The sequence below is a fragment of the Heteronotia binoei genome, chromosome 13 (genome assembly GCF_032191835.1).
Source record: "Heteronotia binoei isolate CCM8104 ecotype False Entrance Well chromosome 13, APGP_CSIRO_Hbin_v1, whole genome shotgun sequence".
NCBI lineage: Eukaryota > Metazoa > Chordata > Lepidosauria > Squamata > Gekkonidae > Heteronotia > Heteronotia binoei.
In genome coordinates, this window is record NC_083235.1 from 76,407,671 (window position 1) to 76,424,115 (window position 16,445).

The 16,445-nt window shown below is 42.7% G+C and overlaps 1 protein-coding gene across 1 annotated transcript in view; it reads left to right on the forward strand.

The window, feature by feature from the left end:
- Positions 1-16,445, forward strand: part of TBCD (tubulin folding cofactor D) — a 275,953-nt gene that overhangs the window by 28,021 nt on the left and 231,487 nt on the right. The window contains exon 7 of the mRNA XM_060253390.1: positions 4,182-4,314. Coding sequence (XP_060109373.1) covers positions 4,182-4,314 — 133 coding nt within the window. The remainder of the gene's footprint in view (positions 1-4,181; positions 4,315-16,445) is intronic.

A 16,445-nucleotide genomic window follows, 5' to 3' on the forward strand; every position in this document is an offset into this window, starting at 1 on the left:
ATATTAATACATATACCTTACATTTTCTCCACCCTCCCCCTCTTTTGATGACCCCCGGCAGTGTATTTTATTTAAATTGTTAAAAAGGTAAAACTTTATTAAAGAATCTTACTTCATAATAATTAAATTGCTGAAAAGAAAAGAAAAAAAAGGTAATCAAATAAATCTGCTAAAGAATCTTCTTTTAAAAAAGCATCATAAAGCAAAAAGAGAAAAAGAAAGAAAAACCATGTTATAACTATAATCCATCTTCATGGTAGTCCTTTAATCATTGTCAACCCTCCCCCAAAATAAGCTCCCATAGTCTTGCTTTTTTACTATAATCCATTTAATGTTCCTTTAGAGTTTAATCATTGTCAAAGATCGCCAAGTGTCCCTTAACATTCCATTGTTTTTCAACATAATTTTGAAATTTTCTCCACTCATTTTTAAACTTCTCTAAATCATGTTCTTTTAAGATTCTTGTAAGCTTGTCCATTTTACTCCAATGCATAACTTTTAGACTCCATTCCCATTTTTCTGGTATTTTGTCTTGCTTCCACATCTGCGCGTATAATGTCCGAGCAGCTGAAAGCATATATCAAAGTATCGTTCGATCTTGTTTCAGAAATTTTTCCATTTGTAATCCCAACGGAAAAATGTCTAGTGCATTCTTGATATTATAACCCAAAGTTTTCGAAATCTCTTGCTGAATCATTTGCCAAAATGATTTCTTTAAAAGGGAGAACTACAGGTCAGGAAATATTCAGCTCTTTCTATTCTTTTGTGACAAAGTTTAATCTTCTATTGCATAAACTTGTTTCCATCACTACTGACGGAGCAAGAGCAATGACAGGTGAGGTTAACGGTTTCATAGGCCTCTATAGACAGCATGACGACTTTCCAGATTTCCTTTATTACCACTGCATCATTCACCAGCAAGTTTTGGCAAACAAGAGACTCAATACAAAGGCTGTAATGGATATAACTTTCAAAATTGTAAATTCAGTTAGTGGAAGATCACTTCAAAGACGGCTTTTCAATCTTACTTTTGATGAAGGGACAGCAGAAATCATTTTGCACACAGATGTAAGGTGGCTAAGTAGGCACAAATTTCTGCAAAGATTTTGTGATTTGCTGAATGAAATAAGAAGGTTTTTGAAGGAGAGGGGAGATGACAAAGCAGAGTTGGAAGATGAGGAGTGGTTATGTGATCTGGCATTTCTTGCTGACTTTACCGGTGAACTAAGTGATATGTACATAGAACTACAAGGTAAAAACAAATGCATTGGCGAGATGATGAGTACAATTTCATCCTACAAAAGCACTTTTGATCATTTTCCTAATATGCAGGACCATCTGGGATAATATCCAAATTTCGTTTTTCAGAACGAGAAGTATGTGACAGAAACCTGCTCTGTTATCCAGGAATTCGAAAAAAGATTTTGTGACTTCCAAAGAATTGAAAAAGTTGTGGAATACTTGTCATGCCCATTCACAGCAGATATGGACATTAAGGAAACTGCAGCTGCTCTCAGTAAAAATTACTCATTGAACAAGGCATATCTTGAAAACGAAATAGTAACCCTTAAAAATGACATTTTTCTCAAGACCCATGCTGAGCAAGAATTGTTTTGGAAGCTAGTGCCTAGAGACAAATTTCCCAACTTGAGAAGATGCAGTGAAGCTGTACACTCCTTTTTCGGTTCAACTTATTTGTGTGGATTTGCGTTTTCCCATCTGAAAATGACAAAGAGTACACAGCATTCCAACATGACAGATGAACATCTCCAGGATTCCCTGAGACTGGCCCTCACGCAATATTCACCCAACTTCAAAAAACTTGTGGGCGCAATGCAGGCTCAGACGTCTCACTAATTAGCAAGAGCGAAGTTTTAAAGATTGTGCAAGATCAGCCTGGATTAATACGTGACTTACATTTAACACAAATTACTCAATAAAAGTTAAAGAAAGTTATTAAGACAGTTAAAGAAAGTTACAATAATAAAAATTTAAGAGAAACTGATCGCAGTTCTTTCTGAATCTTTGTGTCTCTGGTGTTTTTTGGCTTATTTTGCTTACCAGTAAATGACAGAAGGTGCATTGTAAATGGGGGGGGGGGGCGGTGGAACCCAATTTTGGTGGATTAAAATCTAATTCAAAACTAATTTGAAACTTAATTTTCATGATGGTAGATCACCGGTACTTTTGTCCGGAAAAAATAGATCGCAACCTGTTCGAAGTTGGACTTGCCTGTTCTACTCGATGTTATGATAAATTTAACAATTGTGGCCCCAAGTAAAGTACAAAAAGAACCCAAGTCCAGTGACCTCAGAATGTCAACTGTTCTGCTGTTTTATACATTGCCTAAACCCAGTTCTCAAGTGATTCTGGCACAGTATTTAGAAGCTGGTGCTGAAATCTGTACTGTAGTAATTGAAGATTTACAAAACCATGTGTGGCTGTACCTGGGAGAACATGATCAAATATGTTCAAAATGTATGAAGTGAAAAATGGCTTGCAGACTGGCTAGTCAGCCCAACAGCTGAATAGGAACTTGAACCTGTGCTTTCCCCCTTAAAATTCAGTTACTTTATCAAACTGTTCAAGTGATTTAAAATATGTATATTACACTATAGTTATGGATGGGAAAATGGTAACCCTGGCTATTAATGGTAGGGAGGTCTGTTTTTCCTGAGCCTTTCTGAGTGGAAGCTACGGAGCCTCCCTGTATTCCTTTTAAATCAGGCCTATGCTTAGTGTTCTAGGCTCATTGCCTGTTTTTGCACTGATGTTCTTTGCCATCTGCCCAGCCACTAGTTTATCTCAGATGGGAATATTTTCCGGGGGGCATGATTCCAAAGTTCTACAGGCCAGAATCACCCTTGATTTGGAACTAAGTGGGTTGCATTGTCAAGGTCTATAATATCATCAGGTCCTGTCCTGTGAGTGTCAGGGTTTGGGATGCTCAAGCTTGGCAGCACTTAAACCTGCTTTTGTCATAACAATGTAATAAAGTAAGCATTAGTCCTGGGCACATCACAGCCAGGGTCAGAAAGAAAGAGGCCAGTGCTCCCCAGCCCTTCACCATTCTTCTTCTCAGCCCATGCTGCCAATCTCATCTCTCCTTCCATTCACTGCCTTATAGCAAGAGGCACTGTGTGTGCTTGTGGTGACCACCTCCCAGGCTTCTTCTTTAAACACACATGAACAACCACAAGCCACACGTTTCATCAGAGATTCTGCACTCCCATGAGAATCGGAGCTCTTGTGAGAGGGCTTGCCACCACTGACATCAGCATCTCTCAACAGCTTGCCTGAGACTTCCTGCCCATCTCTTGTGGTTCCACTTCATCAATGCCCAGCTGTCATGAAACTATGGAGTTGACCTCACAGGTGTTGCTAGTTGTGGGTCTGGAGTTTAGGAGTGGCAGCTCAACAGCTGGAATTGGCAAGCAGGGGCTGTAGACCACAACACATACGTTGGCAGGCAGCATGTGGTCTTCAGGTCATGTTTGTGCACCCCTGTTTGAAATCAACAGGGCCATATACTCTTCAATCCCAGCTGCACTAATTGCCTTGACAGTGATAACTGCAGTTCTGTGCCTTGGCATGAGGTTTTGGTTTTTGAGCTGTGCACAAAGATGATACCTGCAGAAAAGTCTGGCAAAAATAATGAAACAGTGAGCACAGGCCATTTCAAGCTCATCTGTTTAGTTGGCATGTGTGCAGTCGCTGAAAGTGTGTGCTGTCTGCCTTTCCCTGTGACTGGATTCAGTACTTACCCCCTCTCATCCTGTGGGGTGCTGGGGGAAGGAGCAAGCAGCTAGAAGAGATGGCAGCATTACAGCTGGAGAGGGTGTTATTATGAGATGGCAAGAGCCACCTAATAGTGGTGGGCCGCATGGCAAGAGGCAGTGTGTGTGCTTGTGGTGACCACATTTTGGTATAGATGCCCCCCTCCCTACATTTCCAGACACTTTTGGCATAAGCTGTAACAGTATGACTTTCTGGGTTATGATATGACTTTCTTTAGAAAAGGTAGTGTTAAAGAGCTGGCACTTGGAATGTTCCCAAATAAAATGTGCTGGAAAGTATCCATTGGACAATGCCTTTAGGAACAGAAACCAATTTGGGTAACAGGAAAAGCGAGTTCCCAACTGAATTGCCCTGAACTTACAGTGTTTTTTTTTCTGTGACAGGTTTATTACCCGCCCTGATGTCAAACAAAAAAGAATGGCAGGCTTCCTGGACTGGACCCTTTCAACATTATCTAAGTCCTCCTTTCAGACTATTGAGGGGACCATTGTAATGGATGGCATGCTTCAAGCCTTGGTAAAGAACACTGTTGTTTTCAAAGATAATCCATTGTTTTCTTTTAAATGTTCTTGATGGCAGAAACTCAGTAGCTGGTACTTTGCTAATTTTATATTCCTTTTCCTTTGGAGGCATGAATAAATATAGTTGTCTGAATTATATGTGGCTTCCAGATGTAATTTGGAACAAAATTTCTAGGCTAATAATAGGCACAGAGAATGGAGGATTTCCACAGATTCAGGTTTTCTTATCTCCACAGCACTAGGACAGGAGAAGCTGTACCTCCTAACATTATATACTCTATGAACCTGTTGAATATACTGAGTAATGCTGAAGTTCAGTATTAAATTGGTCAACTCTAGATATATTTGCCTCTTTTGACCTTAACCTTATGTATTGTGGGAATGAAGGATGTGCACTTCTTGCCACTAAATGAATTTGGTTAGGGTGCTGCGTATACTTGTGAGCTTCTTTGTGGTCTCTGTGCTTCACACCCAATGGGATAAAGCGCCTGCGCCAATCTCGATTGATACGGTGGGACGATTGGGGATCTCAATTGGGGAGGGACGGTGGCTCAGTGGTAAAGCATCTGCTTGGTAATCAGAAGGTCCCAGGTTCAATCCCCGGCATCTCCAACTAAAAAGGGTCCACGCAAATAGGCGTGGAAAAGCCTGGGATTTTTGCGACTCGCTTCCAGTGAACATGCGCAGAGCCCCTACTGCACATGCCCAACAGGTGGGGCATGGACATCCCACCAGTTCTCTTCTGACCGCTGCGCCGAACAGTCCATTTCTTCATTGCTCCAATTGGTACTTACCTTCGTTAGAATTTCTCTTCGCGTTCTCCTTCCTAGCTTCTCGGTTTTCTCTGTCTCCCCCCCCCCCCCCCACAAAAAAGTTAGTTAGTTTAGTTATAGTTAGCTAGTTCTGCCCCTTTGGGGCTCTCCGCCGCTTATTGTTCCTTACGCTCCAGCCTATGGAAAAGCGCTCGGGATTCTTCAAATGCTGTATGCATTGTGGCAGCAAAATCGCCCCTCCGGGCAAACACTCGTTGTGCCTTATCTGCCTTGGAGAAAGCCACCGTGTTGACTCATGTCCACACTGTGCCAAATTTTCCAAGCAGACCAGAAAGAACCGAGTGGCGTGCCTCTCGGCCACTCTGGTGGAGTCAGCCCTCACACTGCACAAGATATCCACCACTCCCTTGACACCGGCCAAGCCGTCGACCATGCCCTTGAAATCGGCACTGATCGCGACCCTGGCAGTCAGTAGAGACTTGCAGAGTCAACTGCCTTCTGATGCTGTTTGCCCCCCGAAATGTGCGGGCTTGGCATCTAGGTTGGAATCCTTGACACCTGCCAAGAAAAACAGGGAGGATATTGGGTCTAAAGCCGACAAGCCTAAGAAGGACAAGGACAAACACAGGAAGCGTGACCTAACCAGTCGCACTCCTTTACCGACTCCGAAAGGCTCGGCATATGCCTTGACAGGGACAGCCACTATCCTGCATGCTACCCTGGCCCGTCAGAGAAGCCCCCTGATGCTAAGGCAGCTCTCGCAGACCACTCCGCTGTCAGGCTCTGATCACGAGATCGAACTCACGCAGTGCACCTCATCCTCTTGCTCTGGTTCCCGAGGGCCCAGCAACAGGGACTCACAATCCGAGCAAGATGTTTCTCAGCCATCGATGCTGGACAGACCACCGAAGGATCATCCCATCGACCGTGATGTCGATCAATCCACCTTTCGAAGGCCTCCACTGCCCCCAAATTGGGGTCAACGCCAATGGGCATATTTGTATGGAGGCTACCCTTTTAACCCACCTTACTCCTGGTATCCACCACAAGAGATGCCTGATAGGGACCAACATTCTGAAACCTCCTGCAGGTCCCATGTGTCATACCGATCCCCATCCCGATGAAGGGCATTGGCAGTGGTCTCAGTACCACCCCCGCTACTGGATACCAAGAAAACGGAGACACCTCGACCATGCAAGCTGGTTGATCCAGCTCCTCCATCACTGCAGACAGTCAAACCACCAACACCTCACCTGTCTGAACACTCCAACAACAGGGGAGCTTCTTCCTCCGATGCCGAAGATTCGATTCAAAAATCACCAGCAGAACCTTCCCCAAATCCTCAGATTTCGGATGATCTTCTGATTTCTCCTTCTGAGCACCTAAACTCATATGGGGAGTTGGTGAAAAGGATGGCACAAGTGCTATCTTTGCCTATTGTACAACTGCAACCTACGGTAGATGACACAGTGTTCGACATTATGCAACACGACACCTCTACTGGTGTCAAAAGTAGTGCTACAAACTATCAAGGAACCATGGGCAAAACCAGCATCTACCCCAGTCTCCTCATGCAGACTCGATCATATGTATCATATCCAAGAAAAAGCAGCCGAATTTTTATTCACCCACCCCTGGTCTAACTCAGTAGTGGTGCTATCGTCTTCAAAATCGAGAAAGGTACTCTCCGCCCCTCCTGACAAGGCAGAAAATTTTACATGGCTGGAGCCTTGGGAATCAAGATTTCTAATTATGCAGCTTGCATGGCGCGATACCACTACTTCTTGTGGGAGCAGCTCTCTGACCATATCTTGGGACTACCGGACGATAAGCGTGCTCCAGTATGGAAACTACAAAGGGAAGGGATGCTCTTAGCACAGCAACAACTTGTAGCATCTAGCACATGGTAGGCACAGCCTCCAAGACACTTACATCTGTCATTACCTTATGCCGCCACACATGGCTTAGGGCCACGACCTTACAACCGGACACCAGGGCTTATGTGGAAGATCTTACATTTGAAGGTGCAGGATTGTTCAGCTCCAGAACAGATTCTGTCCTGCAGGAAATGGACAAGAGTATTAAGACTTCACGTAACCTGGGAGTACCATCAACCAGTAGACCTGCCAAGTCAAAGGCCTGGCACAAACCTTAGAATAAGAGACCATTCCAAAAGCAGTCACCTGAGCAATCTTCAAAACCACGTTCCTTCTTTTCTGGAGTCAAATCCTTTTATGACCCCAAGGCCAAATTCTTGTCCACATTCTCCCAACAACCTAGAGCCAAGGGCTCTTGGAACCCCAAGCAGGGTCTTTGACTATGTAACTTTGGTTACACTGGCCCCCCTCCACCTTTCCTTTGGACCCACACACCTGTTCCCTTACCTCTCAGCATGGGAACTTATCGTTGGGTCCTCTCCATCATATAGTAATGGTACATGATAGAGTTCGCTCAGTTCCCAACCTCAAAATTCGTAGTGACGCTTTCATCCCCAGCCCTCTTGGAGGAAGTTCAGAATTTGCTGCAGAAACAAGCCATAGAAGAGGTCCCCCTTCAACAGAGGTGTCACGGTTTTTACTCCTGTTATTTTGCAGTTCCCAAAAAGGACGGGGACATAAGGTTCATTATGGACCTTCGAGATCTGATGAAAGGTTTCACATGTCAGCTTTTCAGACCATCCTTCCCTTGTTCAAGGAGGGTGACTGGATGGCTGCACAGGACTTGCAAGATGTGTATTTCCATATTACCATCCATGCAAGGCACAGGAAATACCTCCAATCTGCCATTGGATGGGACCACTTCCAATACAACGCACTCTCCTTTGGGCTGTTTACAGCCCCAAGGGTGTTCACAAAGACCATGGTGGTGATCGCGGCTTACCTTCATCTTCACGGAGTCTTGTTTTTCCTTATATAGATGACTGGTTGGTAGCAGCAAGCTCAGAGGCCCTTCTCAGCTGTCATCTAGCGACCACTCTGGACCTACTAGCCAAGCTAGGCCTGAAAATAAATTACAAGAAGTCCCAGTTAGTACCTGCCAAGAGAGTACAGTTCATTGGGGTGATTTTGGACACTACCCTCCAGAAAGCATTCCTTTCCAATCAGAGGGCAGAGGACATTGTGTCTCTAGTGGAGTATCTACAACTGCACAAGAAGGGCATGGCCTTGTAAATCCAGCGCTTACCAGGGCTTATGGCAGCGACAACCAGCATCCGTCTCTTCATGAAGCTGCGCATGCAAACGTTGCAGTTGTGGTTCCTGCAACACTTCCACTATGTGACAGACTCCTCTCTGACAGTTCTGCAGATCCCCAACTCGGTCCTGAGGTCTCTAGACTGGTGGAAATGGGACACAAACATCTTACAGGGTGCCATGCCATCCCCACGCCATGAATCACTATTACAACAGACGCATCCCTATGGCGATAGGGAGCTCATTTGAAGGGCTTTTGTGTGGGTGGTCCTTGGCCCCCGTCTTTTTTCCGCCACCACATCAACTTTCTAGAACTGCTGGCAATCCAATATGCGCTCATATCCTTCAGACCTCTTATTGTGAACCAGGTTGTGGCGATTCTAACAGACAATACCACAGCCCTCAGTTATGTGAACAAACGGGGGGGGGGGGACCATTTCCAGAAAGCTTTGCGCCCTGGCTCTGAACATAGTAGCAACCCACCTGCCGGGGAACTCAATGTGCAGGCGGACTCTTTCAGCAGGGGAGCTGCGCAAGTGCACGAATGGGAGATCAACTGGACTTACCTGATCCCAGTCTTCAAACGTTGGGGCCAACCACAGGTGGATGCATTCACAACCTCCCAGAACCGAAAGTGTCCCATGTTCTGCTCCAGAGGGGGAGTGGACCCAAATTCTCTGGGGGATGGTCTCCTGTTCCCTTGGAACAAACACTTCATGTACCTATCCACCTATTCCTCTGTTAACCGAGGTAGTCAACAAGATCCTGAAGGAGAGTCAAGGTTGCATTTTGATAGCACCATCGTGGCCTCGTCAAGAGTTGGTTTCCTATCGTTCTGGGTCTAGCCAACGGAGCGTTTCATCTCTTCCCGGCGGAACCCGATCTCCTCTTTCTCCAATGGGGTGTACTGCTACATCACAACACCCCCCATCTCAAATTGACGGCTTGGAGAATCCCCATATGGACCTTTCAGTGAGGGCTCAACATGTGTTACTGAATAGTCATAAACCATTCACCTGCAGAGGCTTTGGTTACAAGTGGAAACAGTTTCAGAGCTTTGTGAGTGCTAGCTGTACTAACCCAGTTAGTTCACGGTTGCCAATGATTTCTGACTTCCTACTGTATCTAGTGGACTTTGGTCTTAACCATTCCTCACTTCGTGTCTACTTGGCCAATCTCGGCCAATCATGATACTATTGACAATTGCTCTGTATTTACACACTCACAGACAAAACGTTTCTTGAAGGGGTTGTTGCGTTTACACCCTCCCATTAGACATCCTTATGAACCTTGGGACCTACCTTTAGTCCTGGACAAGCTCTTGGGATGTCTGTTTGAACCCATGGCAACTTTTGCACTGACTTTGCTGTTGCGGAAGACAGCCTTTCTTCTCGCAATTACATCTGCTAGAAGGGTTTGGGAGCTCATGGCGCTCCATTGTGATTCTCCCTATCTGCGATTTCATGATGATGGAGTCTCCTTTGTGCCGGATGTTACATTCCTTTCCAAGGTCAAGTCCCTCTTCTGTTGAAGAGAGGCGGTTGCATTCCCTAGAAGTAAAGTGCGCTTTGCTGTTCTTCCTGAATCGAAAAAGGTCTTACAGGAAAGACCCTCATCTGTTCATCTCCTACGCTACACCAAAGAAGGGCTTGAAAATTTCTGCTCAGAGACTAGTGGCTGACAGAGATGATTAAACTTTGCTATCTTATAGCTAAGAGGCCTTTGCCAGGTCCTGTTTCAGGGCACTCCACGAGGGCCTTGGCCACCTCAACAGCCTTTCTTCGAGGTGCTTCTCCGAATGACATTTGTAAGGCAGCGACCTGGGTTTCGCTGCATGTCTTCATGAAGCACTATGCCTTAGACATCCGTTGCCATCAGTAGGCTCAGTTGGGACGTCTAGTCTTGCAGGCAGCTTCTTCAGTCTTGCAGGCAGCACACTCCTCCAGGTAGGTCTGCTTGCTAATCTCCCATGGGTGTGAAGCACAGAGACCACGAAGAAGTTAGACAGGTTGCTTACGTGTAACTGATGATCTTCGAGTGGTCATCTGTTCATTCACACCACCTGCTCTCCTTCCCCACTGCTGTTGGTCCGCCTGGACTTAATGTTTCTCGACAGCGGTCAGAAGGAACTGGCGGGATGTCCGTACCCCGCCCGGTGGGCATGTGCAGTAGTGGCTCTGTGCATGCTCACTAGAAGCAGGGAGCAAAAATCCTGGGCTTTTTAACGTACCAATCAAGATTGGCGCAGGCGGCTTATCCCATGGGTGTGAATGCACAGATGACCACTCAAAGATCATCAGTTACAGGTAAGCAACCTGTCTTATTTGGTACTCTTTATTACCAGTTTAGTTGAGAGTGATGTGATACTGGAACTGTAGCAAAATTCCCGACTGAATTCCTGAGAAAACCTGTTTATTTCAATGTGATTAACTTTTTATAAGTCTCCTTTAAGGTTAAAATGAAGCAGGGTGTATACATTCTTTTTATACAGAATCCATTTATATCTGTTGATTGCTTTGCAAGAACCTGCCTGTATTTTACATTATCTACACATATTTGAACTTCCTTGTAGCTTTTGAACAACACGAAGTTTCATTTTTTCCCCAATAGTAGAGTGTACCACCTGAGATTTTAAAGGCTTTTTATTATTACCTGCAAAAAAAAAAATCATATATGTGCTTTTCTTTATCCTACTATAAAGCAGGAGAAAAAAGGACTGTTGTAATGCATTTCCAGTTCATAAGAGTTAAGGTTTAAAAGTCTTCCCATCTGCTTTTCAAAGACTGATCAAAGGAAATAAACAACACACTGCAAATGTTAAGCAAATATATTGTATATAGTATGTTCGATCTGATTAATGTGCCCAAATGGCATTCATATAATTTACTGTAATTTATCTGCTCTTGTGAGAAGTATTTTGTTTTTCAGGTTTATATTTGCTTACAATTATTCCCTAAATAAATTAGTCTATCGAGCTGCGATCTACTCCTTGCATTTCAGGCATGTTTGGGTGTTTGCAATTTGTCGTATTGAAGTGCTACAGAAATGGAAAATTAGTTTGAGAGGGAAGCCATGTGGCCCTGCCCTCCATTTCTCTCAGTGTTCTTTCCCTTATTTTTTAGGAGCTGGCTGTTCCCATGTGCAACAGAGTTAGTGGGTGATGCTGGACATAGTGGAGAAGGCAGGCACTGCCTACTTTTAGTAGTGAACTCTCTTCTCAGTTTCAGCTTGGCCTGAGATCTCTCTTGCTGGGATTAGTTGCTAAAATAATTTTTTAAAAAAACCTAGATATGATGTGAAGGAATGAGATTTTCTAGAGCTGCTCCACCCACTAGACATCCCACTAGTAGTAATGCTTTTTTTCTATTAAAATTTCTTTGCATTAGAACAATCTTACTAGAGGCCAAAATTATTCTTATGTTAGATATTCGCGAGTGATAAGACCGATGCTGAGACACAGTGGGTTGGATCACATGATCCATCAGTGGAAGGTGCAGATGATGGCTGATCTTCCTGCCTTTACTCTCCCCACAGCAGTCTTTTTTCAGTCCTGCAAAATTTTATTCCCAGGGTTACAGGAAGAGGAAGAAGAGAGCAGTTTTTCTCCCATTGGTAGTCTGCTGTGTCATGTGGCTATTACTCCACACTGTTCCTGTGTCAGAAAGGCCTGCTGGAAGTCAGGAAGGTATACAGTCCTTGTGTGATCTTTGCACTGGATCCAAACCAGTGGTTTCCCTTAGAGGGTTCTGTTAATCTGAGCTTGGTCCTTGGCACCTCCTGCAAAAAAGATTCTCAGATGTAGGGTCTGAGAAAAACTTTTCAGAGGGGAAATTTGGACAGCAGATTTCTGACTCATTGCCCATGTGTTTTTACAAAAAACTTTTGAAGCCTTGTAAAATGCATTCACAGCAGTCTATTTGTATTTGACAATACAACTCTTACTCCAGAAAGTTTAAGATGACAGTATTTACCATATACCAAAGGAGACACAGAAGCAAGATAAAAGCTGTGATTATTTACCAAAGTAGAAGCATATCTTAGGATGAGACTTGATGACCTTCTAACACTACCATACCAAACAATCCTAGGGATTTTATTTGAATCGTACAGTAGCTGGAAATCTAATGACCAGGTTATTTAGGGGATCACTTTATTTTAAAGTAATAATTCTTGTTTGTTTAGAGTACTTCTTGCCATCCTTTCTCCACAAATGGTCTCAGGGTAGCATAATTCTTAAAGCCTGTTTAAATGTTACTTTTTCCCCTCTGGTCACCTACCTGTTTGAAATGGCATGTGGATCCTGGGCTTGTGCTCTCCTCTCCAGTAGAGGTTTGGGAAGGAGAGAAATAATGTTGAACTGCCCCAGTTTCTTCCAGAATTTGTTTGAGTAAACTGGCATGCTGCTGTTGAATTCATTGCTTTATGCAGCGTTCAGAGTTTGTCATAGTTCTTGTTGAAACATGCACTGCATGTTACACAACTTGATTCCTCTTACGGGCTTGTTTTTCTGCACCTGTTGATGGCAACACATCATTTCATAACAGGTGTGCTAACACAGGTAGCACTGTTTGATCCCTTTCAGTTGGAGGCTTGAAATATGGCATGTCTGCGCTATAACTAAAGGCAACCTTTGTTGCTGCATGTGTTTTTTGTGTTGGTGAGCTGAAGATGTCTGCATTAAATGATTAGGACTGAGCTTGGCATTCTGAGAGTTAGGTACATTGATAGTATAGATATTAAGAAAAATGTAGGATAAGAATAAAGATCCCCCCTCCCCCAATGGAAATGATTTCTAGACAAAAGAGAGAATTCTGTGCTGGGACCTTGCACATTCGAAGTTTGTGACTGGGGTGTAAGTAAGGTGCATGTGTCCACTATAGGGGGTTTTATGTAGATAATTTGAAATACCATTAGCACACAATTGGTGGGAAACTGCTGTTCATTTATAATCTTTTTAAAAATCCTTTATTATACACTCTCTTGTTCTGCAGGCTTGCTTTTAAACCTGCCCCAATATAACCAGCACTTCTTTGTTAGCCCTGCCGGGCGTAGCACACCGGCTTCTTGCGTGACGGCTATGTCCTCATCTTGAAGTAGCCTGGGGGGCAGAAACTCATTACATTGTGCCTGGATTTCTTTTATAAAAGATACAGTGTACTAATGTCTGTAATGACTTTAAAATGAAACATCCTGGCTAGCAAGTTAAGTGAATCTAGAAAACTATTTTATTTGTGCCTAGAGAAGGGGCATTTATTTGAGAATTGCTCCTCCTTCAAGGATTGTTTTGGAATAGTTCTGCTGAATTGTGCCCCAAGTCAGGGAGAGATCTGCTTCACAGTTCTTTATACTCACAGGTATGAAAACAGAAATGTAGATCTGAATGTTGCCTTGTCCCTGTACGGATGAGGTCATGAAAAGCCACCTATCTATTTTTAAAGTTGTAGGCTTTGAGACACAGTGCTCTTAAGTTTTGCCCACTGGCTTTATGTTTAGCTAACTAGATGGATACTGTGTAGAGTTTTAGTATGCTTCCCCTTTTTGTTCTCCTGGCATTGGAAAGGAGGGGTGAGGAGTGCATGATTCTCCCTTCTTGACTCTGAAGGTTCAATTGCCAATTGGATGTAACCCTTCTAATAGCTTTTCAGTTTGCATTTAATTGTTATTCACACCAAGATCTCTGAGAACTGATTGAAGTCTCTGTTTGTATGCACATTTAAATTTTCTTTGCTTTAATGCCACACAACTAATTGTAGACGTGTTCTATTCTGTGGTGTTATGGAATTATTAACTCAGAATGAGAAAATGTTTTAAGTAAGTGGCTTGAAGGATTTCAGAATGTGGCCAGCTTAGTCTGTTGCGGTCAAAGTGCCCAAGCCTCATGGTACCAGTATGAAAGCTTATGCCATGATAATTGTGTTAATCTCCTAGGGACATAAGACTCCCTGTTTTTTCCATTTGAAATTTCCATTTCCCTTTGTCTTGGATTTCTGAATTTCTGGCCTCTGCAGTTTCATGCATCTGATCAGTAGGTTCTGGCTCAGGGAGGTATTATGTCACACAATACGTTTGATAGTTATTAAGGTACTGCAAGACTTTGTTGTTGTTTCCACTAAAGAAAAAAGTATGTGAGAGTTCCTCCCACTCCCATTCTATGTGCAGATTTCTGTTAAAACTCCTGATAACAGGAAAACTTTTTTTTTTTTTAAAGGTAAGAGACTAAGGATTCTTATGGCAGGTAAATTTTTGAGCTTTTGGAGCGACATGCTGCTAATGAGTGGGTTATATACTTCCTATGCAAACTGGGATATTTATTCAATCCTTTTGACACAGATAATTCTTCTAAATAATTCCCCAGGAAATACCTGCTTATCACTTATTGTACATTTCCATTATGAGGTGAGTGAGCTATCCTAAGTTTCAGGGAATTGCCTTTCTGACCTCTGAGGGGTGCTGGAGAGCAATTATGTTCAGTCTTTCCTCAAGGCTGGGTAATCCCATTGCATGTAGTTTATTAGAGCCAGAGGGTAACTGTAGATTCTCATCTGCTTGGCAGCAAGATGTGGCTGCTGCCAAGCAGTCATGCCACTCTTAATAGTGATGATTTGTATAGCTTCAGGAAGATATCCCAGAGGTAATGCTGATTCTTACATCTTACAAAGGCGAAGTCTAAATGGGTTACTCAGACAATTAGGAGGTGTGTCAGGTTTTTCCCTGATTACTAAGAAACTAGTTTGTACCTTGCACCATGTTATTTCTAAAGCAAGAAAACCAGATCTGACACTTCTATTGCTAGGATACGCCAATGGTTTTCTCTAATTTGTAGGTAGTGTAATTATTTAAAGGAGAGGTAGATGCATTCCTCTCAGCAGGTTGGTTAGTTTGGCGCACATTATGTGTCCCTATTAATATGGAAGGAACGTGGTGTAACAGAAGGGCCTAGGGCATAAAAAAGATACCTCCCACAATTTCAGTGTGATCTACTGTGGAACTTTCAGAGTTCTAAAGAGGAGGCAAAGCAAGTATATTAATGGCTTCCTAATTAAAAATAAATTTCTTCAGTTTTAGGGTTGCTTTAGGAGATAAGCGATCTGAAAAATCTCCTCTCATTTTCTATTATAAAGAATTCTTTCTTGATTACCTGACAATGTAATTGCAGTATGTTCTGAAGCCCCTCAAGAAAGCCGAAGAGAAATTTTAAATTCATTGCCTTTCAAATCTCTTTGTTTCTCATTATATTTTAGTATTTGAAATATATGATTCATGGCTTTTCAGGTGGAAGAATATTGTTGAACGTATATGTGACCATTTGCTGTGATTTGAAATTCATAATGTTTGCAATGGTATGAGCTGAAACCAGCAAATTAACTGAGAGTATCCCGTCATATAACTTTCAGTTTTGTTTTCTGATGCTGAATAAGGAGTCATCCCTTTTTTACTGTTAACCATTTACCTAAATGTTTTAAAATAAATTTGTGCTGAAGCTAAGATGTGGTAACTCATAATTCTTTGAAGAATAGCCAATTAATGCATTTACATTTAAATACGTTTGCAGTGTCTTCAGAGTTTGGACAGTACAGTTTCCATTGTATAGGTGGGAAGTAGAGGCAACATGTTAGTGGCTTGGCTAATAACTTAATGGCCAGATCCTACAAATTCTGGGGAGTTCATTGACTTTTAAACACTAATGGTCTACCTGCTTGCCATTCTTCAAAAAGAAATGTCTGAGCAGGGGTCCACCAAGCTAAAGACTACTTCACCATTAATAATAAAGGCTGTATAGCAAGCACTTTTCTCTGTTTGCCCCATTACTTTCCCCACTAATTTAGCTCACGGTAATGAGAAAAGACATGAAGAGTAGATGTAACCAATTTAGGAGTATAATCAGCAGTTTTAACACTGTGAAATATACTATGAAGCAGAATTAAACTACTAATTAAAGCACCGCTGTTGTCTTTTGTAACTTCTAACCCAGTTACAGCAAGGCTATTAAACAAAAATACATTGGAGTGCAAATTTCTCACCCAATAGATGTTCAGAGGCCATAACTATATTTTTTTGTCTGGAGAAAATTAGACCAACTAGTGTTTACCAACATTTCTGTATCTGATGAATTGTGTTGCCCTCTATTATAAGCTTCTTGATATGTAGCTTTTATTTTAAAG